The sequence below is a fragment of the Excalfactoria chinensis genome, chromosome 2 (genome assembly GCF_039878825.1).
Source record: "Excalfactoria chinensis isolate bCotChi1 chromosome 2, bCotChi1.hap2, whole genome shotgun sequence".
NCBI classification, from domain to species: Eukaryota; Metazoa; Chordata; class Aves; order Galliformes; family Phasianidae; genus Excalfactoria; species Excalfactoria chinensis.
In genome coordinates this window covers 108,976,244-109,002,774 of record NC_092826.1, presented here as the reverse complement: position 1 = coordinate 109,002,774, position 26,531 = coordinate 108,976,244, and the positions used below count along the sequence as shown (strand labels likewise).

Sequence of the window (26,531 nt, the reverse complement as noted above, 5' to 3'; positions counted from 1 at the left end):
GGTGTTATAATTGAAGGCCAACATGAAACAAAACAACAACAACAAAAAGAACATAAACAGTATAGAGTTGAACAAAAATTCCTCAAAAGGTGATATATAAGGAATCATGGCAACATGGTTACTCTCTAAGTACCTCTGCATCATTCCAGAGCGTACATTTGCTATGCTTAGCAGTCATTTAATTCTGCTGCAACCTGAACAACAAATAGGCATGGCAAATGAAGACTGTATGACGTGTTGGCCAGAAAGCACCCCCTGTCCCCACCCTTTTTCAGAAAGGCTATAACAAATTAATCACAGATTTGCTCTTAATAGCATCTTATGCTGAATCAAAAGCAAAATATTGTCATCAGTAACTAATGGCATGAGCATAATGTTCAACTGATGTGAAATGAAGCACTACATCCCTCAGAAGGCTGATAGAAGTGATCTGAGTATGGAAGCTCTTGACTTAGGAGATCAGTGGAAAGACTAATATGAGAGCCATTAATCCCCTATCAAAAGCTGTCCACTTCCATCTCCACAAATTAATTTTAGCAGTCAACAGCTAAGATACTCATACTAACATATATACTAAGTCCAAATTTGATGTCTGTAGGACTTGAACCTGTCAGGAAAGGTTGATGTAGTTGGCTTACCAGGAAAATTTGAAAAGAGAAAAAGAATTAAAAAGGAGCTGCGAAATGCTCAGTAGAAAAATGTCTGCTCAGAAACACCTGGCTAAACAAGAACTGCAATAAGATTTTGTCTCTAGCAAAAATTACAGCTGGGAGGAAAGAGAGCTCCTCTCACACTGAGAGAAATCACCCGTGATAGATCTGTTAATCCCAGCCATCATAATTGTGTATAGAATGACATACAACACAATAACAACAAGTTGATTTCTTATTAATCATACAGACTTAACTGACTTAACCAAGTGAAAACAGCTTGATAAAGGTGAGACACCCATGGTTCTAAACAGCTCAGGAATGACAACACCCACTTATCTTTTGCATCCTGCTCTATCTTATGTAATTACCAATTATAGTACCAGAATTAATCTAGTTTATTACTAGTAGTGCAACGAACTAATGGGAATTTAATCCATCCCATTCATCACAGTGTTGAAAAGAATTTTAATATCACTGTTTAGGAGATTATCTTAAGGTTTGTTTGTGCTGTTTTTGAGCAAATACTACTACTGAGTAGTGATCATAACCCGTCATTTATGTTAATTGAGATAGTTCAGTCTCACTTATGAATTAGAATGCATTGACATACATTGCCTTAACTACAAGATTTTACTTCCTGCTGCTTAGAAATCTACATATGGGCAAATGCTGTGGTCTGCCTGGTAAATGCTGCTTAGGAAGTGCTTTAAGCCTGGCTGATAAGATCACTTTCAGCCCATCTCACTGTCCTCTAATCTAGCCCGTACATACTGAATGTCTGGGACAATGTTACAGGAATAAGATGAAAGCATCAATAGAGTCAAACCAAGACCAAGCTAGTCTTCTCACAGCACTGCAGTCACTTCAAGGTACTGTACCTATAATACTGATTAAAATACGATATACAAAGCAGCATAACTCAATGTGCTATTTTTAAACTACTTAAAAGGAGTATATCAAAAGCATTTAAAGCAATTTGCCTTAAGTCAGTGAGATGCATGTATTTATTGCTTTGCCTATTTTTTTAAAGTATCTTTGTTGGAAAACTCTAACAATAACTATATTTTTTTATTATAATCAAGTTGTGAAGAGACTGTAACCTGAAGAAGAGAGCTTGAATGTGTGTGTAGGAATGGAATTTCTTTTCTTTCTTTCTTTTTTTAAGATTTATTATCACAACGCCCTGTAAATAAAAACTTATACATAAAAACTCCACTTATGGGTATAAAAATTAAACCATTTCTTTAGCTGATAGTTATTTGGTTATTAAGGAATCCCTACTGAAAAAGTGAGCACAATGCATATTATACTGTATTTCTAAAGCCAGGTTTCTACTTTATGTACTGGCTTGTTTTCTTTGATTATAATTTTCTTGCCTGATTTACAAAATAGTCAGGATATAATTATATAGCAGGTAGGCTTCTTCTGGTTTAGGCTCTTTTTCTTAATAAAGAATTTTACTAATGTAATAACAAAATACAAAACTCTGGCAATGGATGAATATACACAGTAGGACTAATCTGAAATGGACAGTAAACAATATTTTTCCATAACTATAGATAGATAGATAGATAGATAGATAGATAAACATATTACACTTTTGTTAAGTGCTTAACTTCAGACAAGTTAAATATGTTTTATTTCATTCTTGGAAGAGTGCTTTGATTTAGAAGTAAATTAAATATTTTTTCAAGAGATTAATAAATAGGTAATAAAAATAAGAATTAAGTATTTTAAAAACTTGATGAAAATACCATGCATCTCCTGATTAGTTTACCACAGGCTGCAGCTCAATTAATACGTACACTCTTTAACAAAAAAAATCCAAGAAAGCACTTTAGACTTGAACGTTTTTCTACCCAGGAAAGAATTCTAGAAAAGAATTTAAAATGTAAGTGCCCATTTCAACCCATAAATACTTAATCTGCGTATACAGCTGCTACATTTGCCTGCATCTTTGAAGGCCAAGGCTTTAATTTTTTTATTATTTTTTTTTCCTAAACAGAAAATGTTTTTTAGTAGTTTTCTTTCTGATTATATAACATTCAGGTATTTCAACCTCATATATAATGATCATCTAGTTTCAACACCGCTGCTATGTGCAGGGTCACCAACCTCTAGACCAGGCTGCCTGGAGCCACATCCAGCCTGGCCTTGAATCCCTCCAGGGATGGGGCATCCACAACCTCCTTGGGCAGCCTGTTCCAGTGCGTCACCACCCTCTGTGTGAAAAACTTCCTTCCAGTATCCAACCTAAACCTCCCTGTCTTAGTTTAGTTTAAAACCATTCTCCCTTGTCCTGTCACTATCCACCCTCGTAAACAGCCATTCCCCCTCTTCTTTATGTCTTCCCTTCAAGTACTGGAAGGCCACAATGAGGTCTCCCCAGAGCCTTCTTTTCTCCAAGCTAAGCAAGCCCGGTTCCCTCAACCTTTCCTCATAGGAGAGGTGCTCAAGAGCACATAAACCACCAGGGCACGGTCACTACCGCCAAGACTGCCCCCAGTCTTAACCTCTCTAATGCTCTCCTCTGCATTAGTGAGCAACAGGTCCAGTAAGGCTTCACCTTGGGTTGGTCCATCTACTACCTGGACCAGGAAGTTTTCCTTGACAGACTCCAAGAATCTACTGAATTGTCTGCCACCTGCCATGCCACTATTCCAGCAGATACCTGGGTGATTGAAATCCCCCATCAGGACAAGAGCCCTTAAGCACAACATCTCCTCCACCTGAAGCAAGAAGGACCCATCAACAGGCTCCCCCTGACCAGATGGCCTGTAGCAGACCCCAACCACTAGAAGCCCTTTACTGGACTGATCTTTGATTTTTACCCACAAACTCTCAACCTGATTGTGGCTGTTCTTCAGATGCAGCTCTTTGCAATCTATCCACTTCCTAGCATAGGGGGCAACTACACCACCTCTCCTCTCTGCTCTCCCCACCTCATCCTCTCTGCTATCAACATCAGTATTTAGTTTTCCAATCCCAACACATCTAATTCCATAGTCATCACAGTAACTCAGTTTTCAACATGTCACCTCCTTTAATGCTGTCAAACCACATAAGATGGTCTCACAATACACCAACTTTTTAATGAACTTCTGCCATGAAGATACAAAGAGGACATCCGCCCATGACTTTATTACAGCTTGATAACTTCCATAAATGCAGTAACAAGCTCCAACTTCCTCAAACACCTTCAATAACAGTCCTGAGTAACATTTTCAGGACAACAAAGTCAACAAAACGTTTATCAAGCAATGAAATACTCAAGACTCACACATCTATACTTCTCATGAGCCACCAATAGTGTACAAAATACACAAAAAAACTAGGCCTTCACAAAGACATTTGCACTGAAAAGAAGATCAATAGTATCAACCCCTTATTGCTGGCAAACCGTAGCCTACAAGGACAAATCACATTTTTAAATGGGCGTAGTTAAGTCACTACTGAAAATGAATTACTGCTGTCAATAAGGGCAGAAACACAGTGGAAATGGAATGGAATATTTTTTTCCACATACTACTGTTCCCATCTTTTATTTATCAGCTTTGGTCCTCAAGAGAGATTACTGAAAGTCTAAGAAAAAAAAAAAAAAATATTCCCAATGTTATTGAATGCTAGAAAGCAGACTTAATAAGGGCATTGATTTATGGTACACTGTAATTTCTCCTGTCTTCAGATCCTGCTGTGCCCACATTGTTTCACTGGCAATAGTAATTACTATCTCTTTCTGTTCAACAAGAATGCTACTTCTCCATTCTCTAGTGCTACCTTCTGCTCCAGAGAAGTTGGCTATCTTTTTCTATTAAATTATCTGATTAACACAATTAAGTGCTAAACACCCTGTGTCTACCTTGGAATTTGTTATTATTGTTTAAAATATGAAGAATGAAATGAATGTGTTTCTGAAAACTCTCTTTGAAGTACAGCCCTTCGGTTAATAAAATATACTATAAAATCTGTCTTTCAGCTGTATCATTTCTAACAATTTACTGTTTTTTCTTAACCTCCAACTATGAATAGATTGGAAGTGTTGACTAGCCTTAGCAGCTGTTGTTCTGTCCTCACATGTAGATACAGACAGTCTGATGGCAGAATAAAAGGATGCCTCATTCTTTCCTGCTGTTTTGGATTAGATCTTAGTTATGATAACAGTATACCCTTTGATCACACCTACAGTCTGTTGCCTATGTCACTTGTGCTGGTGAGGCCAAACTAGGATGTTCAACAAATGACTACTTGAACTGTGAGAATGACAGAGATACATTTAGTCAAGTATACGCATTTTCCTCAGAAAAGTGCTAGGTTAGATGACTCCAGGAATATATCATTTACCCACTGGAGAGTCCAGCAGAGAGCTGCAAAGATGATGAAGGGCCTGCTGTATCTCTCTTAAGAGGAAAGGTTAAGAGATCTTGAACTGTTCAGCATGGAGAAGACTGAGAGGGGATCTTATATATGCATATAAATACCTAAAGGGCAGGTATTGGGATAATGGGACCAGGCTCCTTTTTGCGGTGCTCAGAGACAGGACGGAGGGTAACAGGCACAAACTAGAGCACAGTAAGTTCTATTTGAGCATGAGAAATAACTTCTTTACTTTGAGGGTGACAGAGCACTGGGATGAGCTGCCCAGGGAGGCTGAGAAGCCTCCACTGGAGATATTAAAAAATGATTTCATATGTAACCTACTCTAGGGAACTTGCCTAAAACAGGGGAGTTGGACTAGACGATCTCCAGAGGCCCCCTGCAACCCCTTCAATTCTGTGATACATCAGATTATCATAAAAAACACCATCCATGGTGGTTATTCCATGTCTATTTCTTCATGGTTTTCCCCCCCACTATGGAATGTGGATTCAAAAATATTCAAGGCACAAGAGAGAGGCAGGATTAAATAGATGCAGAGTACAAAACAATTTGATTGCCGGCTTATTAAAAAATGGGAGAAAGGAAAAAGTGGAGATAAGCAGGTATTTCAGAAGAACAGAGACAGACTTCAAAGGGGCTTCAAAGTACTATTTTAGTCTAATAGATGTTGGAGTTTAGGCACTGGGTGTAAATACTGTGGATGCTTTACTTTTAAAAGTGAACCTCATGAAAAACAGAAGGATCCAATTCTAAGATTTAACTTGAAGATCAGCACAGACTACTAATGGAAACATGTTAAATATTGCTCACTTATTAAGTCCAACAGTAATAGATAAAGTATCATTTTTTCAGTACTCCACATATGAGGTCAACCTTAGCTGCTGTAGCTTCTAACCAGAAATCAAGACTTGCTGATTAAAGACAGTATTTCAGAAGGTATAGATTAATAGATCTAACATCTGTGTAAATAATACAGGATCATGTCAAGAAACTGCAAATTCTCTTCCAAATCAGAGTTAAATGCAAAAATGTTGGGAAAAACTGTTCTAGTCATTCTCTTTCATTGGTTAAAAAAATCTTCAACTGCCTGCCTATATACTTAGTCAAAAGTCTCCACGATAATTCTAAGTATTTATTTTTATCTACAAGTGGATTACCTAATGTGTACATAACATATAATGTACAATATTATTTTTTCTGCATCTTACATGCTTTGTTATAATGGACCCTAAGTCTAAAGCCAATTTAGACTAAAAATAACGGAAAGAAATGGTAAAGGAAACAGCTCTGTAAACATACAGTTTTGCTGAAAAGCTACTAAAACAAATTGACTTTTATTATTTTAGTTTTCAACTCCAAGAAGAATTTGCAGTGCTTGTATGGTCATTACCATAATCTTTTTTGCATGCAGCTCAGATATAACTTCTTCCCAGAGCATACTGTGCATCGTTTATCTTTGACAGCATCCGGTATGGCTGGATCTTCTTCAAACAGGATCCTGTTTCTGATATTGCTGAAAGACTGCTTTGAAGTACATGTTAAAACATGTACTCATTTTATGTCTTTTACTACCTGCATTGTTTAATCACCCAAGTCCCTGCTGGTTTTGTCACTGTACAGATGGAATAAATAACAGTTCTTGCTCCAACAACCTGGAATCTAACCATAAGGAAAAATGATAACAGATGGGCAAAGAAAGAGGAGTGAGTGCAAGGAAGCAAAGAAAGCTATTTTTGTTAAGGTAGTAGGAGGACATGTGTCAATCCAGCTATATTTATAGAATTTTAAAAATCAATTCAAAGGAAGCAGCCCTGTGGATGTTTACAGTGAGTATGTGGGGCAACATGATAGATAGCAGGAAGATGGCTCACTAGCTATCAGACAATGGAAACTCTTGTTAGCAGATGAGCAAATGCAAGAAAAGAAGTTCTGACACTGAAGAATAAGGAAAAAGTAGAGAGATGAGTATTGGGAGAAACATTATCAAAATGAGAGCAGGAAAATGATGTCAGGAAGGTCAAGCTCAGAGAAAAGGACAGGAGTATTGAAATGTCAGAAGGGTAGAACCTGAACGATTGTTCTGGCTGCACAGATTACTAGGGAAAACTATATTTCTAAACTCATATAGAAAAAAAGAGTGATCTGAATGATCAGTACACAGTGCTGTAGAACTCCATTTCCTGAATTAAAACAGTAAACTTAAATGCATTTCTTTCAGCTATCGACACTGCTTTTTTTTTTTTTCCCATGTGCATGTTAATTTACCTTATTGATGTTACATTTCTCACATTGTTTAATTCAATTCACTGTTTAATGTCACAAGATCCCACTATACTGCTTCACAGTCCAATCTAGACTTGAGTACTCCCAACACTTTTTTGTCACCAGCAAACTATGTTCACTCATGATTTGCTGCTGATCATTTAATGAACACTTGGAATAGTTGGAATACTGCTGAGCTTTTGCCTCTGGACACCAAAATGGAACCTAAGCTTTGGTTCTCTCTTTTAACCCCTGATTAATTCAGACAGCATTTGAATTAAGTGGAACTGGTGGTTCAAAAAAGTGAAAGAATATAAAGGAGGACAGGGATGGGATTAGATGATCCAGACATTCAAATTCTTTATCCCAGAGAGGATAAAGTAGCATTTTAGGTCTTGTAAGGATTAAAGGTATAGATTGGATTATCTCAAAACTACCTTCAGCACCTATATTTATTTTCTTGTGGTACATTCAGCTGGCTTAATAGCAATGAAATAAATGGTGATTAAACCATTTTAAAGTAACCCTATTCTTTTCTTCATATATTTTCACTAGTTGTATCTAAAATGCATTCAATAAATAATTAAGAATAGAATGCATCGAGCTGAAATTAATATGCTGGTATGAAGAAACTGGGAAAGCTCTTTGATATGGATTAATTTTTAAATACCAAGGAAAGAACAAAAGCTTATCAAATGTTTTCATTTTCCTAGAGAATACTAACTGCAAACAATCTGAATTCTCAAAAAAGCCATAGCAAGAATCACATCTTTGCTTATTCTAAAGGCTGCCAACCTAAGAAATAATATTGCCATTCTTTCAAACTTAGTTTGAAATAATTATTCCTAAGGAGGAATAATTGCATGCACCAGTACAGGTTGGGTGATGACCAGCTGGAGAGGAGCTCTGCAGAGAGGGACCTGGGTGCCCTGGTGGATGACAGACTGGCCATGAGACAGCAGTGTGCCCTCGTGGTCAAAAAGGCCACAGAATGACCTGAATCACAGAATGACCTGGGTTGGAAGGGATCATGAAGTTCTAAACCCCCGGCCAATGGCATTCTGAGGTGCATTAAAAAAAGCATGTCCAGCAGGTCGAGGGAGGTGATCCTCCCCTTCTACTCTGCCCTGGTAAGGCCTCATCTGGAATACTGTATCCTGTTCTGAACTTTCCAGTAAAAAAAAAGGCAGGGATCTCTTGGACAGGGTTCAATGGAGGGCCACAAAGATGGTGAAGGGCCTGGAGCATCTCCCCTATGGAGAAAGGCTGAGTGAACTGGGTGTGTTTAGCCTTGAGAAAAGAAGACTGAGAGGGGACCTGATCCAGGTCTATAAATATCTGAGGTGTGGGGGACAAAGCGGTGAGGCCAGACTCTTTTCAGCAGTGTGTGCTGACAGGACAAGGGGAAACGGCCAGAAACTGGAGCATAGGAAGTTCCGCACGAATGGGCATAAGAACTTCATTACAATGAGGATCACAGAATCACAGAATCACAGAATTATAGGGGTTGGAAGGGACCTCTAGAGATCATCGAGTCCAACCCCCCTGCCAAAGCAGGCTCCCTACACCACGTCGCACAGGTAGGCGTCCAGGCGGGTCTTGAATATCTCCAGAGAAGGAGACTCCACCACCTCCCTGGGCAGCCTGTTCCAGTGCTCCGTCACCCTCACTGTAAAGAAGTTCTTAATGATGATGGAGCTTAATGATGATGGAGTTCTTAAAGGATGATGGAGCACTGGAACAGGTTGCCCAGGGGGTTGTGGAGTCTCCTTCTCTGGAGATATTCAAGACCTGCCTGGACGCCTACCTGTGTGACCTGGTATAGGGAGCCTGCTTTAGCAGGGGGGTTGGACTCGATGATCTCTGGAGGTCCCTTCCAACCCCTACAGTTCTGTGATTCCGTGATTCTGTTTTGAACTTTAAAAGAGGGCCAAAGTTTAATAAAGTTTGACAGATCTCTCTTACAAATCTGTTCATGATAATATAACCTCACTGCTTATTTCTACCTGATCAGTTTTGCTTCTTAATTTTTCCATTTTTTTTCACTATTTGACCCATAGCACATCAACAAAACAAAACAATACTGACAAATGCATAATTTTGCTTTTCCCTTATCAAGAAACTATGCTGGGAAATGTATCATCCTTAACTCAGAATTAAATAGAGTAGTATCTACTGAGATCAATTAGTCTTAAGAAAATCTTTGTCTATCACTGATATTTAAAAGTAATTTAATACTGCTCATTCATCTTAACAAATACCCTCACCCTGCAGGGCTGCAGCTGCCCTAAATAGCAGCATTTATTACATAATCCATACTTCAGCTTATGTCATTGTGCTGTAGGTTTCTCATCTAAATGAGATCAAAATCTCTCTTCACTGCTTACCACTGGTTTTAAGTCTTTAGCCTTCTTAAACAAAGGATTCTTGTACCCAATTGCACTTTAATTCAAATAAGGTTCTAAGATGCAGGAAGATCAGACAAGTGCAAGTTTACAGAAACCTGTATGACTCAGTAGCAAACAGTCTTTTCTTAAGGGTAACAACTCTTAAAAACATGAGGATAATAGGCAATAAGGTTTTGCTTTGCATCTCACCAAGGGAACTAGGTTGTCTGATATAGCATTGTACCTGAAAGATATGGTGCAGTACCAACAAGATATGTGAAATAACATTTTTGTCACTCATGTTGTTTATGATTATTTACGTTTGACCATTTAAAGTAAATAGGACAAGGTAAACTTTTCAAGTATTTTGACAATTCTATGGTTTGACTGAGGTTTACAGAGTCTAAGGAGCGTACGCTAAGAATACAGTGGAGATCCTGAAATTCACAAGCTGTTACTCCTTCCTGCATCTCATTTGAGCTGAAAGACATTTGTTAGCAGAAAAGAGTTTGTAAAGAGAGAGACTGAAATTTTGTGGATATCAATGCAGGGGACCAAAGAATGAAAGAAAACCATGTAAGATTATGGCAGCTACAGAATGCTGAATATCAGATTGAAAGAAAATGTATCTGTATATAAAAAGCTTTTGTCCTAACTGATTTGTGAATGATGCTACTGGTTGCAAATACTTTGACTCTCTGGCAGATTTCCCATTTCTGATGCAAAATGAGATGCACCATTACACTGAGCAAATGTGCTACATTACTTAAAAAATACTTGAGAGAGATCAAAAGAAAACCAGCATGATTAAGCAGCATGGTCAGAGAAACTACTCAAAATGAAGTAGTAGCCTTAAATTAGCATCCAAATGGAAAATTGTTAGAACACATCATGTGAGAAGAGGCCAATTTGTGAAAGGACCAAGAACAAACTGACTTATACAACCTGTTTCAAATGTATCAGAAACAGGAAAACTTCCAGAGAATGTGCAGGTGGGACCCATAGACCCCAACAAAGTTTTTAAAAAGAAGATTTTGTGTATCCATGGACTAGGAAAAAACTGCCCAGAAGGTGCATGTAATTGAAACAAAATGATTTTATTCTAAACATTCTATATGGTAAGGAACAAATCCACAGAACCAGAGCATGTTCATCTAACACAGCTACAGAACCTCTAAGACAAAATATCAATACTAATAATATGTAATTTTCAGATGACGAGATACTTCATCAGGGGTCCTGAAGACATTAAGCTCCCAGAACAAAAAAGTTCTCACATAGTAGGAGAGCAGGTTTTAGTACACAATTACAAGACTTCATTAAAGGAGTATCATTTTCTCTCCTGTAATGCTATGCCTGCATTTGAATATATTGTGTGTGCAAATGAATATAGAGACAAGATACTGTCCACATATAAAACATTCGTACTTTCCAAAGATAAGTTGTAATTTTACAGCTGATTTCTATCATTTGAAATATCCTTTTCACTGTTGTTGTACACTACTGTAAAATAATACATACATATGTGTGTGCCTATATTTGCTATAGCTGAATAAATAAACTCAATCAAAAGTTTTGAGAAATAAAGAAAAATGTCATAATTTTTTTATAATAGTTTTAAAAGACAGCTTCACTTACCTGCTTTCTGATATTGTACTATCTTCTCATATAAGCTATCTGCGTTTTCAACCAGAGTCCGGATGGTCTGAATCATCTGTAGAGAAAATAAAATACATAGAAATATCAGTAAAATTCAATTTTTACTGACAATTTCAAATTTGAAAAATATTCTTAATTTAAACTCAAATCAAATAATCTATTGTTTGTTTTAAACATATTGAAGACATTCTTCTTTCTTGTTATGACCAAGCAGAGAAGTAGCCCAGATGTGGCATACAGACATAAAAAATATGATGGTTTTGGGTCAGGATCTGTGAACACTGGAGTAAAATGTCAATTCCATAACTCACTGCCTATCAAAACATATAGAAATTATTCAACTGATTACTAGGTTGTTTGCTTTTGATGGCTTGGAGAGACAACCTGGATGCAGGTTTCCTCTCTGTTAGTCACTGAGACCTCAGGATGGTGATGGCTCACCACCCAGTAATTGTTTCCATCTTTATCATGCCATTGCTTTTCCAGATTTTCTCCTCTGTATTTCTCCTTTCCGTGGCTTGACTTGTGCATGTGCACGAGATAATGCTAAGAAGGAAAACAAATCACTCAAGGCTTGTACTAGAGGATAAGGACAATAAATGATTCCCTTACTTATCTTTCTAAAGTAAAAGCCTTTCATGGAAACTCCGCCAAAAGCACACTGATTAAAAAAGATCTGTGCAGATTCTTCAGCACAGGATATGTATTCAGAAGGATGGACTTTGCTTTACCGCTTAACCATTAATGTATCTGAGATCTAATCAAGCAGCATTAGTTCTGTGAGCAGATTTCCCTTCACCAAAACACTGGTTAAGCTATATATACTGCTTATCTGAGTGTTGAGGTGGAACTTTCTTTTCCTTAAGAGCTACAAGTGCTATTATGAGCAGGAACATTTCAGGTTACAAAAAAAAAAAAAAAAAAAAAAAAAAGAAAGGAAGGAAGGAAGGAAGGAAGGAAGGAAGGAAGGAAGGAAGGAAGGAAGGAAGGAAGGAAGGAAGGAAGGAAGGAAGGAAGGAAGGAAGGAAGGAAGGAAGGAAGGAAGGAAGGAAGGAAGGAAGGAAGGAAGGAAGGAAGAAAGAAAGAAAGAAAGGAAGAAAGAAAGAAAGAAAGAAAGAAAGAAAGAAAGAAAGAAAGAACGAAAGAAAGAAAATCAAACATATCTAAAATTTCTTCTCACCAATACAACACTTTAAAAGGCAGAACTACAGCAGACCTTTCTCCCACTAGTAGAAGCTTTCCCCAGCTGAGTGACACTGACATTGAGGCTGATTTTCTGAACATTGCTCTAAATGCGCTCTACAACTTCCTGAAGGGAGGCTGTGATGAGGAGAGGCTTGGCCTCTTCTCCCAGGCAACAAACAGGACCCGAGGAAATGGCCACAAGTTGTATTAGAGGAGATTTAGATTAGACATAAGGAAAAACTTTTTCTCTCAGAGAGTGGTCAGGCACTGGAACGGCTGCCCACGGAGGTGATGGAGTCGCTACCCCTGGCAGTGTTCAAGAGGCGTCTGGATGAGGAGCTACAAGATATGGTTTAGTGGCTTGTGGTGGCTATGGTAATGGGAGGACGGCTGGATTCGATGATCTTGTAGGTCCTTTCCAACCTTGTGATTCTATGATTCTATAAGTGAGACACGGAGTGAATTTGGAGAAGTGGGTAAAGGAACCCCAAATTCTGGGTCACAGAAAGTGTGCAAGAAAGCAAGGTGGAACACCACCTATAGGGATGTAAACTATGTTACAGACTTCTACTATTTTCAGCTAGACAAAAATCTAGTTTAAGTAAATGACAAAGTATCCAAAGGTAATTCTAGGATAATTTTTATATTTAACCTTCGCATCCTGATTAATCTGTTTATTATCTCAAAGAATCTTTATCCTGACTTATGTCAATTTGGAAGGAAGGAAGGAAGGAAGGAAGGAAGGAAGGAAGGAAGGAAGGAAGGAAGGAAGGAAGGAAGGAAGGAAGGAAGGAAGGAAGGAAGGAAGGAAGGAATGCAAACTATAAGTGAGGAAAAAATAGTAACTGGATCAGGTTGCTAAGCTGCAAGGGAAATATTTTTGCTTACCCATTTTTAACTGGTTTGCTCTTTGAATATAAACATCAATGCTCACACAGGCAAAAAACTGCCTATGCAGAGAATTATGCTAATTACTAATCAGGTATCATAAAGACAACTGTTATACAGAGACACATATTTTAAACAAGAGCATATTTTACATAGAAAACCTCCTATAGGGAGCGCTACAAATCAGCTATTCCTGATTTGTCAAGGAGTGTTTCATCATCATTGGTTCTTCATAGCAGTATACAGTAATTGAAATGAAGCAACCATAAATTTGCTTGAAAGGCAGGGATTTTGCTTGTTTCAACATATATGTCAAGAAACACATTTCCTTCAGTAATGCACTTAAACAAAGAGGTTCAAAACATGGTTGACATCAATTCCAATTATACTTCCAATGTTAGTTTACTAACTAGTTGAAAGGATGCTCTAAGGCACTCTGCTCTGAGTTTTCCCTATTTGAAAATCACTTTGAAAAGTAAAATGCTGAACATGTGTAAAACATGTTTGGTCTGGAACCTAACACACAACAATGTGGGATTCTTCTCTTAATCCAAGAACATTTATGACTGGAGTCCCTAACAGAGCAGTTGTGCAGCCTACCCAAGGTATTTGTTCTAAAGGGACTATGCAAAATATAGTGACTGAACTGTGTTAGACCAGTCTGTGTTTCTGACTGCATGTACATAATAATTTCCATGCCCTCAGTTCCTAAAAGAGAATACAGAGATGACTAACTATGCTCACATCATGGTGTTCTTTTGTTTAGTTCTTATACTGAAAGAGTAAGAAAGTCACACTAGTATTGCAGATGGAAGCAAAAGAAACAGATCGCAGTATCAGTGTTGTTCCATTGTGATAAGTTTAACAACACTGAAGAAGATATAATAATTTAGAGGTTTAAAACTTCACAGATTCGGTATGAAAAATATTCTTAGATCAAACATAATGCTCCCCTTGCAAATTTTGAAGAAGGGCTGATTCCCACCACCATTTAATCAATAATCAATATCAATGCTACACCCGAATCTTGTTGATGTCAAAGGAAATTACATGCTGTTTTTGTAAATAAAAGGAAATCTTTCACTAAAGAAAGAACCAAGCAGTAAGGTGTGTACATGTCCACATCACCTTTTTTAGTTATATTTGATTAACACAGTAATAACCTTCATGTAGTTCATTACAATTTTATTATTACACAGCTTTTCACCATGCAATTGCCTTTCAGAAAGCATTCAGCTATCTGTTAAAACCCTTATAAAGTGTTCCAATATATAAATTCTTCCTGGCATTTTAGCCAAAAATGTATCACAGAAACATTCAAGCAGGTATTAACAGAGACTGAAGACTTTTTGGTAGGCACAGCATGTAGAACTAAGTATAAATAGTGCTATTTAAACAGAAAATCAGTTTGATCCACATCTTATTTGTGTGTTTTGTGCTTGGTATGAAAGCAAAGTAGAAAGTGAAGAGTAAGCAGAAGCTTCAGTGTGAGAAACAGAATGTCTGTTAGCAGAATGAGAAATGAAATTCTGAAGCCAAATTAGTTGTGGAAGCAGAGGAGAAAGATAAATTATATTCTAATGTACATTACACAAGTACATAATGAACAAGGCAATCAAAAAGCAGGAATTTCCTAACTTTGTATTTAAAGTGACAAAACTGGAAAGAGAAATGCAAACAAGCTTGATAGGGAACAACCAGTTAGAAGTGTTCCTCATTAAAAATATACACAAATTATCCATGTCAATCCTAAGGGAAGAACAAATATTACATAAAGATTAATTCTTCCCAGTCTTTTACAATATTAATTCCCATTTCTATTGTTGCTTTCCTTCAGAAGTGCAGGTTCCAAATATCCTGTGAATATTTTTTAAAGACAAAACATAACAACATTTACTGGAATTGTTTCAGCTCTCCCTGCAATTCCTGACTCTCATCTATCTTATAGCAGGGTTCTGGTACTTACAGTGTAAGTGTCAGGAATGGCTGGACTACATTCTTATCTTTCTGGACAGCGGAAAATGAGGAATATGGGATGGCACACCCTATAAGCCTTGAAGTCTTTGAATTTGACAGGCTGACATTTTGATCTATTCCTTCAACTCTATTTGCTAAATCATGCAACCATTTCACCTACTTATCAGAAAAACTTTTAGTAACTCAACCAAAGTATAAATGTCAACAAAAAGGATAAGAATATTTGAGTTATTTAATCTACCAAGGGTCACTGATAAGTAGTCCAGAGTTATCAGTGAAGAATAGAGACCTTTATTATTGTATATTGCCCCTGTATTTGAAAATAAATAGTTATAGTGGTTAGAAATTAAAAACATGTCTTGTTTCCAAGTAATAGAACTTTACCACGACTCTTGGTAACATTCAACCCTTTTGTGACTGCATCCTCACAGAACAAAGGGAAAAATCGTATACTTAAAATATCTATCATTTTCTAAGCAAAACCAAATATATCAGGAAATATATTAGGAATAAATCGGGAATATATTAGGACAGTTATAGGTAAATAATAATAAAGGGACATAGAAGTCCAGACTATCCTTTAAGATTATTTTCAGTGTTTCAGAGCTTTGTTATGTCTGTTTTGTTTTACTGAAGAGGTGAGCTCTATGAAGGAACGCTATGTACGTCTATATGTATGTATGTAAGTATGCATTACATATAAGATAATATATATATAATACGTATAATACATATTATATAATAGATGTAATATGCAATATATGTAAGTACATACATGTATAAGTATATACTTACATATGTATATGTATGTGTATGTGTATGTGTATGTGTATGTGTATATGTATATGTATATGTATATGTGTATGTATATGTATATAAACACTCACATGGATGCACATGCATGTTCTACTAACACTACTTGAAATTATTCTGAATTTGAATAAGTCAAGATTTATTGGTAGAAACGTTTTTGGTAGAAAACAGAACATCCCGTTCATGCCTCCAACTAAGGGGAAAGACATAGACTGAATTGAAACTTAAATATTTTACACACTACATTCCAACAAGAATACAGACCTTGAGACAAAAATCTTTGAGAGACAGGAGGAAAAAAAAAATCTCACTATAGTATGTATTATTTCCTCTGGAACTGGTAGGTAGCATACCAAGAGATATATCAGGTACATTCTACACTAATCCAGCTAACAGTAACCTGTGACAGGATGATGAAACTCAGTGAGAGAAAATGTCTTCACTAAGAGAGATGCAACATCAAGGAAGATTTTTAGTTTTTAGCAATTAAAGCCCATGACAAAAGAAGAGCGTATGTTAAAAATACCGTCAGACCTATATTCCAACAGTAGAAACCACACTTAAAATAGGCATAAAGCAAATCTTTATTTAAAAAGTTATCTCCACAAAATGCTGTTCATATTCTTATTTCCTCTCAAATCTCAGTGTATTAGATATACTTCTGTGACATTTCTGGAAACTGCATATTATTCAGTGGCCAAACTGATGCCACCACATATACTGGGAACACAAACATAATATTGTCAGCACTAACTAAATATACATATAAATTCTATCTAAGAAGTCCACTATTCAATTTTGTTGCATCAAAAAGGTGTTTTGTTATGACACTGGAATAAGCAAAAGAATTGTTCTCAGTCCTTCGTGTCACCTGCCAGTCAACCTGCTCTGCAGTTGCATAAAGAGTTGTTTAGAACTGTGTACGTACTGACTTTTTATTTTCAGCTGGAAAAGAATGCTGCTATAGAGCTAGGAAGGAAATGTACTGGAAAATGAGATTCTGAACTCATTTTAAACCTCAGAACCCAAGTGAATTGTTCTAATGGTGAGGGGACTGAAAGCATTCTGAAGCATGCTTTTATCTAACATGAACATCAACAGCAGTGAACTTCCATTAAGCTGGACACTCCTCTTCACATTACTGAGCTCCCTTCAAAATTCAATAACCAGTGATTAAATCTTGACAGTTACCTGACAGCTAGATCAATGCTACTCAGTTTTCAAGAGAAAGGGGTCCTCAAGCCTGATTCAGTCACTAGTGGCATACCCCAGGGGCTGATGCTTGAGCTAACAGTGTTTAACACCTCCATTCATCACCTGCATGACAGTGCACCTTCAGCAAGCTAGCAAAAGATACAAGGCTTGGAGGAGGGTGGGTACAGCACGTGGCTGAACTGCTATTCAGAAAGACTTTACAGGCTGGAGAGATGGGTTGATAGGAACCTTGTGAAGTTCAGTGAAGGGAAAAGAACTACAAGTGCACCAGTACAGGCTGGAAGCTGACTGACTGGAAGGCAGCTTCTGAGACCAGGACTAGAGGGCTCTGATGGATAACAAAGAGAACACAATGAAGTACACCCCCAGAAGACAAAGGGGAGTAATCTTTCCCCCTTACTAAGCATTGCTGAAGCCACATGTGGAACACCTAGGGCAGCCTGGGGCTCAGGTAGAAGAATGATAGGGACTTACTGGAGTGGGCCCCACAAAGGGCCATAGAGACTGTTCCTAAACAGGACTGGGGCATCATTCACATAATGACAGGCTGAGAGAGCTGAGAATGTTCAGGTTCAAGCAGAGAAGGCTCAGGGGAATCTTGTGTGGTCATACAATGGCACAGTTTGCCCAGAGGGTCTGTTGAGTGTTCATCCTGTGTGATATTCAACACTCAACTGAACACAGTCTTAGGCAATCTGCTCTAGCTGGCCCTGATTTCATCAGGGGATCGGACAAGGTGATTTCCAGAGATGGCTTCCATCATTAATGATTCTCTGTAAACAAGGATTTTAAAGTCGACATCTTCAATCAAAAGAAATTTTTACAATTGAGCTTTCTAGCAGTACGCTTACAGAAGCAAACAAACAAACAAAAAATCAGTAGTAACTTCATCATAAGTAAAAATTAAGAGTGGTTCAGCTTAGCCAGTTCAGAGATGCCATATAAAGAAGAATCTTTTCACTATCTGTGTACTGTCCAAAGCACCAAGGAGAGAAAACAAAACTTCTAACTACTACTTCATTGCACACTGAAGACTTCGCACATTTACCAAAGGAAGTAAGAGTCCACAAATTCTGTATTTAAAATTCTGTGTGTCCTCTCTTCATTCCTCACAAGTACTTGAGAAGGCCAGATTGAAGACAGTAAATAAAATAGCCAGCAGCTCTCTTTTAAACTATGCGTGCAATGGCATTCAACTTATACACTCAACAACCATTTTGTCCAGTTTTCCCGATGCTCTGGCTGTCAGAAAAAATACTTTTTGTTATTTTTAAACAAGAAGAATGAGAACACTATGTAAAAAGTGGACAATAAGGAGGCATGTAAATATATATATATATATATATACACACATGTATAAAAAAGGGAAATAGCCTCCATCTGTAAAAAGAAGCAGAACACTGATATCCTTGGGGAAAAAAAATTAATAGACAACGTTATTTTTGAAACTCAGAGTATCAGTGAAAGATCAAATAACCACATTTCTCACACAGGAGTGGTGAAAAAGACAAACAGAAGATTAAAAACTCATTGGGAAAGAAAACGAGAAGTACTATTGGAAATACGGAATACATTTAAGAGAAGCTACTATTCATGTGACCTATTTTGATGCTTTTCCATTAACATGCCATTGGAATACATTAGAAACAAGAAAGTAAGCTAGATGAACTACTCTTCTCATGTGGTACATGAGAAGAGTACATTCTATGTTCTTATAAATAGTGTGAGTCAGCCATAAGCCATAATGGAATTACTGAGAGGACATCCAAATTTTCATCATTCATGCTCTTAATAAAAAAAATGAAGAAATCTTGACTTCCCAAAAGCATCAAGTTGTCATTATCAGAGTTTTTCATTCAATGCGGAACAGCTCATACTTTACAACATTTGGCAGTGAAGCATGAATATCCAAAATTAGACGTTTGTTTCTGCCCCCGTGGACTGAAAGACCCAATATAATCTGTGGTTATCATCTGCATATCTGCTTTTGGATGTGTAATTGCAACTTGCAGTTTAGAATGACTGTCCTGTTACACAACAGGAAAACAAGATCTGATAACAACATAGCTGCTTTTGAAGGAACTGCCCATGCTATTCACTGTATGTTCCATCAGTTCTTTAATTCTCAACAATTTTTTTGACAGACTAAAAACTGCACTCAGCAACTTTTTAAACTCATTTTTTTAAATTAAAAAAAAAAAAAAAAAAAAGTTAAAAAAGAATATGCAGTTGCTATTTAACAGGACAAAAATATTACTTAGGCTACCTGCAATATTAAATTGCAATTAATATACTGCAATTAATACTTTTGCCCTTCAATCTCTTCACCAGTGAGCTTTATCTATTTATCACCTAAGTAAAGACTGTTCTTGGGGCATCATTAAGACAATTTAGCTATGTTAGCTGGATCAAAATTCTTGCAAATATACTTAAAGCCTACCTTACTTTTTCTAGAAAATTACAACCAATTGCAATAATGAATACAAATAACTCTCCTAAAAACTCCTTTCTTGCTGGAACGGCCAGTTAAAATCAACATTTGCTCCAGTCTTCAGGGCATAATGAAGTATTTTAAAAGGCTAAAAAATTCAGTAATAACCTCATTTCAGTATAAGTATTTGGAAAGGGACTCTGTCAAATGCTTTTTTCAAAATAGACTAGACTTCCTTGTCTACAAGCTTCTTGACTTCAATGAACTCTACCCATTTTCACAGTACAGATGACGGGCTGTCTGAGCTGAAAATTCTTGATTTCCTCTGGAAATCTTTTGAAAGACTGGCACCACACTAACAACTTAGATAGTCAGTTTTAGGTGTGAGGATACACACAGCAATTTAGCAGTTTGGATATATCAATCCTTGAGAACGCTTGAATGAATATCATTACTTTCTAGTAAAAAAAAAATAAAATCATTCACTTCGTCTTTCCTTTGTAACTTCTTTTACTAGCAGTTCAGTTAGAGGTGCATTCTCCACTGATCTCCACATAAAGAAATGTTTTGCATGAACCACTCAATCTCCAGAGGTGCACGGATGCCAAAAAAATTTAGTTTTATGGTTTTGTTTCTTTCCTGCAGCTTATACTCTTTGATCAGCTACCAGCTGTACACACTCTGATGAGCTTCGTTTCCAATATTTTCAAGAAATAATTTATTGGTTTTTAAATTGCTCATAAATTTCTTCACAGTGAGCTTTCATATTTTTTATATTTAACCACAATATGGCTAAGCATCTATTTATCCTCCTAATTTTCACATGGCTTCAACTTTGTGGAGGATGTCTTGTAGCATGGACTTCAGCTGAATCAGCTGGGGAAAACTAAGCACTTTTGCAGCGTAAGCCAGTCACATATTCCTCAGAACAGGCTCCAGATTGAAAAATGTAGATTTTCTTTAGGTGCAAAAAGCAGACAGAGGTCAGATGCTACCACATGAGATCGAAAGTTAGATTAGACTTGTCTGGTGACCATCTAGAACTCAGCTTTCTTTGTAACCATCCAAAATCTAAAATTTAGGTAAAATTAAATTACATGAGAGTGAAAACAACCTGTTCACTCATTCCATCTTTCAAGACCAATCAGTAAGTAGCAGCACTGGACCTTGTATCTCTTTTGTTAGCACAGCTTTTCAACCCCAAAGGATAATTTGTGGAGCAAAGGCCTGTCAGCTAAATAACTCTGGCACATTAACAAGCTGCGAGGAAGTGCACAATTCTTAATGTACATGTTCTCTCAAGATACAGTTTCATAACCACAGAAGAAGGACTGAAATCTCTTCATACATTTGGAAAGTAACCATAGATACCTAGAACCTACATCAGCAACAAGGTAACTAATATTGATTTTACAATCTAAGTATGACTCAAAACAGATCTCCTAACTATTCCTAGGAAAATTTATGTTTCACAAAATTGATACACTTTTTGTTTCTGTCATATTTCGACCCAATATGTCTGACACAGAAGTGTCCCACCAAATTCATGTGCATGGATACCAAGACGGTTTTTAAAGATAAAGAACATTTAAGGTACTGAGCAGCAGACAAAATATAAGATGACCAACACCTGGATAGTAAGACCCTTTTAGACAGCTTTTAGTAGGCCCTGTTAGTGTTGATCCAGTCTATAACTATTCTAGTATCTTCCAAACAGTACGTAAATCAAAATATAGGCTACCTTAATTAGCTCATGTCACTGGAACAATTTGCAACTATGTAACACGAAGTTAACTTCAACATGACTGTATATGCAACCTGCTGCCAACAATCAGATAACCAGATGCAAGCTTAATACATAATTAATATTCACAAATCAGATTGTGTATTCCGGTTTACAAGCTTTGGTGTCTTTTAATACCTCTCATTTTCATTATCTCATAATCCTCAGCATCAATAAACTCAGACCTGATTTTGATCCTGTCCCTAGAGCGCATCTCCAAAAGCTATCCATACTACTTGACACAAATTAAGACCTCCTGTACTATCAGTCCGAATACACTTTGAATTACAATATAACTTTCATAACTTTCATGTGTGGAATTTTTTGCTGTTCTCTTTTTTTTTTTTTCTTTAATGTGAAAAAAATAGGCCTAGCATCACTACACAATTAGGTCTTAATAACAATCAATGCTAATTATTACAGCAGCATTACTTTATCTTCCTTCACACAGGTAGAGCTTTCTGCTTAGCTTTCTATGTTAGTTTTCTTCTTATAAGTACCCATTTCCTTGTAAACTTCAGAAAACCTCATCTTCATCAAATAGGACATTTCATCCTTCACAAAGGTCAGACAAAGACAGTATCTCAACAGTATCTGGCTTCCTTTGTATGATCCTCTAGCATATCTTTGCAATGCTATTACAGCCATCACTGAATAATGCTGCAGACTTAGGACAAGATAATTTTTTTTTTCCTCTTGCCATAATACAACTTTTTAAGGTTTACTTACTGTTTATCTTAAATCTCATAAGACATAAAAAAAACATGCAATGGTGTGGAAGAGGCACTTGCCTTAACTCCAAGCTTCAGTCTGCAGCACTGATCAGTGATGGGTGTGATGACACCAACAGAGTGCATGCTGAAGTATCACATAAAGGAAGCTGAAGTTCATGAACGAAAGGGAAAAATAAAACATTGTTAAACAGTGAGAAAAAATAAGGATGAAAATTTACTCAGGAGCACGGAGTAGCTAGAGAAAAATACGCAACTTAAGCTTCTCAAATTTCCTAGTTATATCTCTTTTCATTCTTCTGAAAAGACACCTCAACTGCCACAGCATGGATAAAAGCTGAAGATTTTCTTATTTCCTGGGTAAACTTTTGGTCTTAGTAAGGCTGATGGAAAATCACTCATGAAGCTCAAAGACACACTAATTTAACCCGTAGCTCCTCCATTAATGTGGTAGTGAATGCTGGCAATTAAAAAAAAAAAAAAGCATTACATGCTGTTTGTTTACATATATAAAAATAATTATGTAGTGACATACTAATTAACATATCATTTGTTTAGCTGTTTCCTTAAAAACTGTATGTACCCATGTAACCCTGAAGTTATTCTTACCTTAGATGTGTCCTTGCAGTACCGCACTCTTCTTATAACTGTAATTATTTCAATGCAAATTGACTGTCCCACTGTAAGATTCTTACATCCTGTCTCACTTAACAGAGCAAAGATAACCCTTTCAATGCAAATAAATTCTTCTGGATAATTAATAATCTTGGCGGAACATTGCTTTCTATGTTGATTATGATTTTATAAAATTGGGAGCATATCTGACAAATAAAAATTCATTTGTCCCAGATACTCCCACTGACACAGAATTACTTTGAAAATATCATTCAGACTGACACATTCCGAATTCATGCAAGGTCCTGACAACTTATGCATTTACAGTGTTACTCCACATTTAGTTAACAAATACATAATGTGTTCCCTTTTAACATCATGATTTCATACTTAGCACACTGACACATCGGAAGAATATGGCTGAAATATACTTTTGATCTACACTGAGGTATAAAATAAGACAAGGAGGTAATCATTATTTTGATAGCACAGCTATCCTTTCTTAGTTCTAGATAAGGCTTCTCATTACTAAGCCCAATTTTACACCCACCTGCTCTTTAATGATGGCCAGAAAATCCCCAAACCAAAACCAACTATTAATAATAAAGTGTGTCATTTTGAGGGCTTACTAAATTCAAACAAACAAAAAAAAAAATGCACAAATAAACCCATTAATATCAGAGTCTAAACATCTGTCACTATAGCATATTTTGAAATGTGAGCTAGATAGCTTCACATCTTCTCATGGGCAATGATAGGCATCCTCACATTTCCTCCAGTTGATATCTAGGGGAGCTTTCAGAAAAAAAAAGACCTATCAGCACAGCTCCCATGTCTGACACAGGATTATTCAGTAGATCCTAATGATATTAATTGCTTAAAACTTTTTTTGTCCAGCTGGACAGACCAAGTTTCACAATTTGAAATGCATCTCATTATTTTCATTTGTAAGCTTGACTAAAATAATTGTTTTGTTTATTAATCTTCAATATTATTTAAAGCTAAAAGTTTGAAGTCGTCTTCATGTTTGTCTTTGTATGAAACAAAGTCTTTACCATTCCTTACAGAAGCAGAGATGATAAAATGCATTGAAGATGCCATTACATAAATATCCTATTGTTTTATTCAGTGAAAATGAAGCATAAATTTCTAAGTACACAAATATTCAAATCACTTGACTACAGGGGATAAAGCTATGGTAAAGAAGAGGAAAAAACAAATTTGCATTGTGAAACTTTCTGAAGATATGAGTCACCTCTATCTAAAAAAATAATAATATAAAAAAAAAGTATTTTTTAAAAAGATTTTTATAAAAATACTTAAATATTTGGAATATTTTAATAAAAAACAAGGAGCAGCATCAGAACAAACAACAGGTAGAGACACTTCCACCAACAAAACAGAACTTCATTAAGTATACTATATGTGTAAGTCCAACAATCACACCTGTTTCCATCCTAATTATGATGATATCTTCTAAGCTACCATTAAGATATTATCTTTTTGTAACTGTTCTGATCAAATTGTATTGTATTTATACAATCATTAATCTATACAAGCTCTGTATAAATTGTTAATTACCAATTTGTACTTAGTACTTTAGGACAATGGTACAGTATTATTCTAAAAGTTCTAGAAAATGGTTTAAAAATTTATACATGGAACTGAGCTACCAGCTTATTTTCTTTCTTTTTTTTTTTTTTTCTTTGAAGATTGTTCACAATATGGTGACTTGATCTTGTTCAGTGAGATTTCTCCTTTAAACACAGAAAATTAATGCAAAATTATCCAAGAAATATTCCCCTACTGTCAGACGATACATCAAACTAAAGCAATTACAAAATAAATAAATATAAGGCCCAGTTACTGTGTTCCAGAATACATAAGTGGAGGACATTTCAAATCACACTCATCTGCTCAATGCATCTTCCTTTTTTGATACTTTAAGTTTTTGGTAGGTGGGTATAATCTTTTATTTCTCAATGTATAAGACTCTCCTTCCTTCTTGTAAAATGTTAGATTTCCAGTTTCTAAAGACACAATTTACATATTAACTTAAGTATAAAGGGCTGAAGTTAGTATTACAGCTGATTACAGGCTAATTAAATGAGTTTGAGTTCTCCAAGATATAGCACAGGGAAACAAAAAGGCACGTGCAAATTTTAACACTTCAAGTTGCTTCTAAAACTAAAATTCCTAAAAACTTTTTCTGACAGTTTTCTGTCCACACTAAGTCAGTGCCAAAGGAATGTTTATAAAATGAAAAATATTAAGTAGCAAATCACTGTAAGAGGTTTAATGATAGGCAGACAGCTTCGAGTTACTGCAGAACAGGTAAATTAATACATCCTCTTCATGTTACATCCTCTTGATGATAACCACTTTGCCTTCTGAGGTGTACACTTACATATTCACATGCAGTGTATTAATCTTTCTCTTTTACCTGATATGTAAACACTACCAGTTGCAGCACATTTATGGGAATGGCTTTCAAACATATGTAACAAAGTATAAAACAGCAATTCACAGGTTAAAATGGCAAAATGTTTCTAAACAGGCATAGTACTGTGTATTCTAAGAAGAAAGTGTTCAGATAGCATATAAAATAACCACAAAGGACTACTCACCATGTCATATGCTGTTACAATCTTTTTCAAGACCTCTGGAACTATCCCTTGGAGCTCCATAGTCGGATACTGATCATTGAGATTCAGTACTACCAAGGGTGTACTATCAGGCCCAACCAAGCGTGTAGACACTGCCAAAATGCACTGCATAAGATTTGCTACAGGAGAGAGGCCACATAATTCTTTGAATGAGACTACTGCATTCTGCAAAAAGGAAAGAAAGAGTTTCCTTTACAGTTAAATACAATTTCTGATTCTTTCAGGTTAATATACAACACTGCAATAGCTGAGCTACAATGTACACAGCTTTTCCCTTTAAAACTGGCAGTTTTAAAGCAAACAATGTTATTCTTGTATTTTACCAGAAATGTTCAAAGTTCCAACAATATCTGCTGCAGCAAAAAGCTAGTTAGAACAAGACTGTGCATCCTATTCCGCTATTAAAATTAACAATGTAAATACATGAATTCTGAAACATACTCCTTATTTGTTTTGAAAAAAATTCTGAAAGGTATTTCAAAGTAACTTTTAATATGCTACCAGGAGGTACAACATAGTAGGCAGTGAACATCCCATATAAGCAAGGTGGAGTGGAAGAAGGAATTCAGCCCATTTGTAACTTTAGACATACCTTAACTATCATCCAGACGTGCTGTGGATCTGCTGGCTCCCATTTGGTGTGATTCACAAACCCAGCACTCCACTACTGATGTCACTTCAATCACTGGATCACTCTAACAAATTTTTCAGGAACTTTTACACAAATTCCAATTTTGTATCTTTCCCTAAAATTTGTTTTAGCCTTATTTGCTATCCAATATGGTGGAATATAAAATTGCATGTTAAAACTTGAGAAGAATTTCCAGTATTAGAAATATAATGTGACTCCAAGCAGCCACTGAAATTCCATGACAGGAATGCTCTCAGC

The 26,531-nt window shown here is 36.3% G+C and overlaps 1 protein-coding gene across 2 annotated transcripts in view; it reads right to left on the bottom strand.

Annotated features, from left to right (window-relative positions):
* PLCL2 (phospholipase C like 2) overlaps nt 1-26,531 on the bottom strand; it is a 94,418-nt gene that overhangs the window by 11,859 nt on the left and 56,028 nt on the right. For both annotated transcript variants that reach the window (XM_072329813.1, XM_072329812.1), the window contains exons 4-5: nt 25,604-25,807; nt 11,318-11,393 (exon numbers count right to left, since the gene is read on the bottom strand). In XM_072329813.1, coding sequence (XP_072185914.1) covers nt 11,318-11,393; nt 25,604-25,807 — 280 coding nt within the window. The remainder of the gene's footprint in view (nt 1-11,317; nt 11,394-25,603; nt 25,808-26,531) is intronic.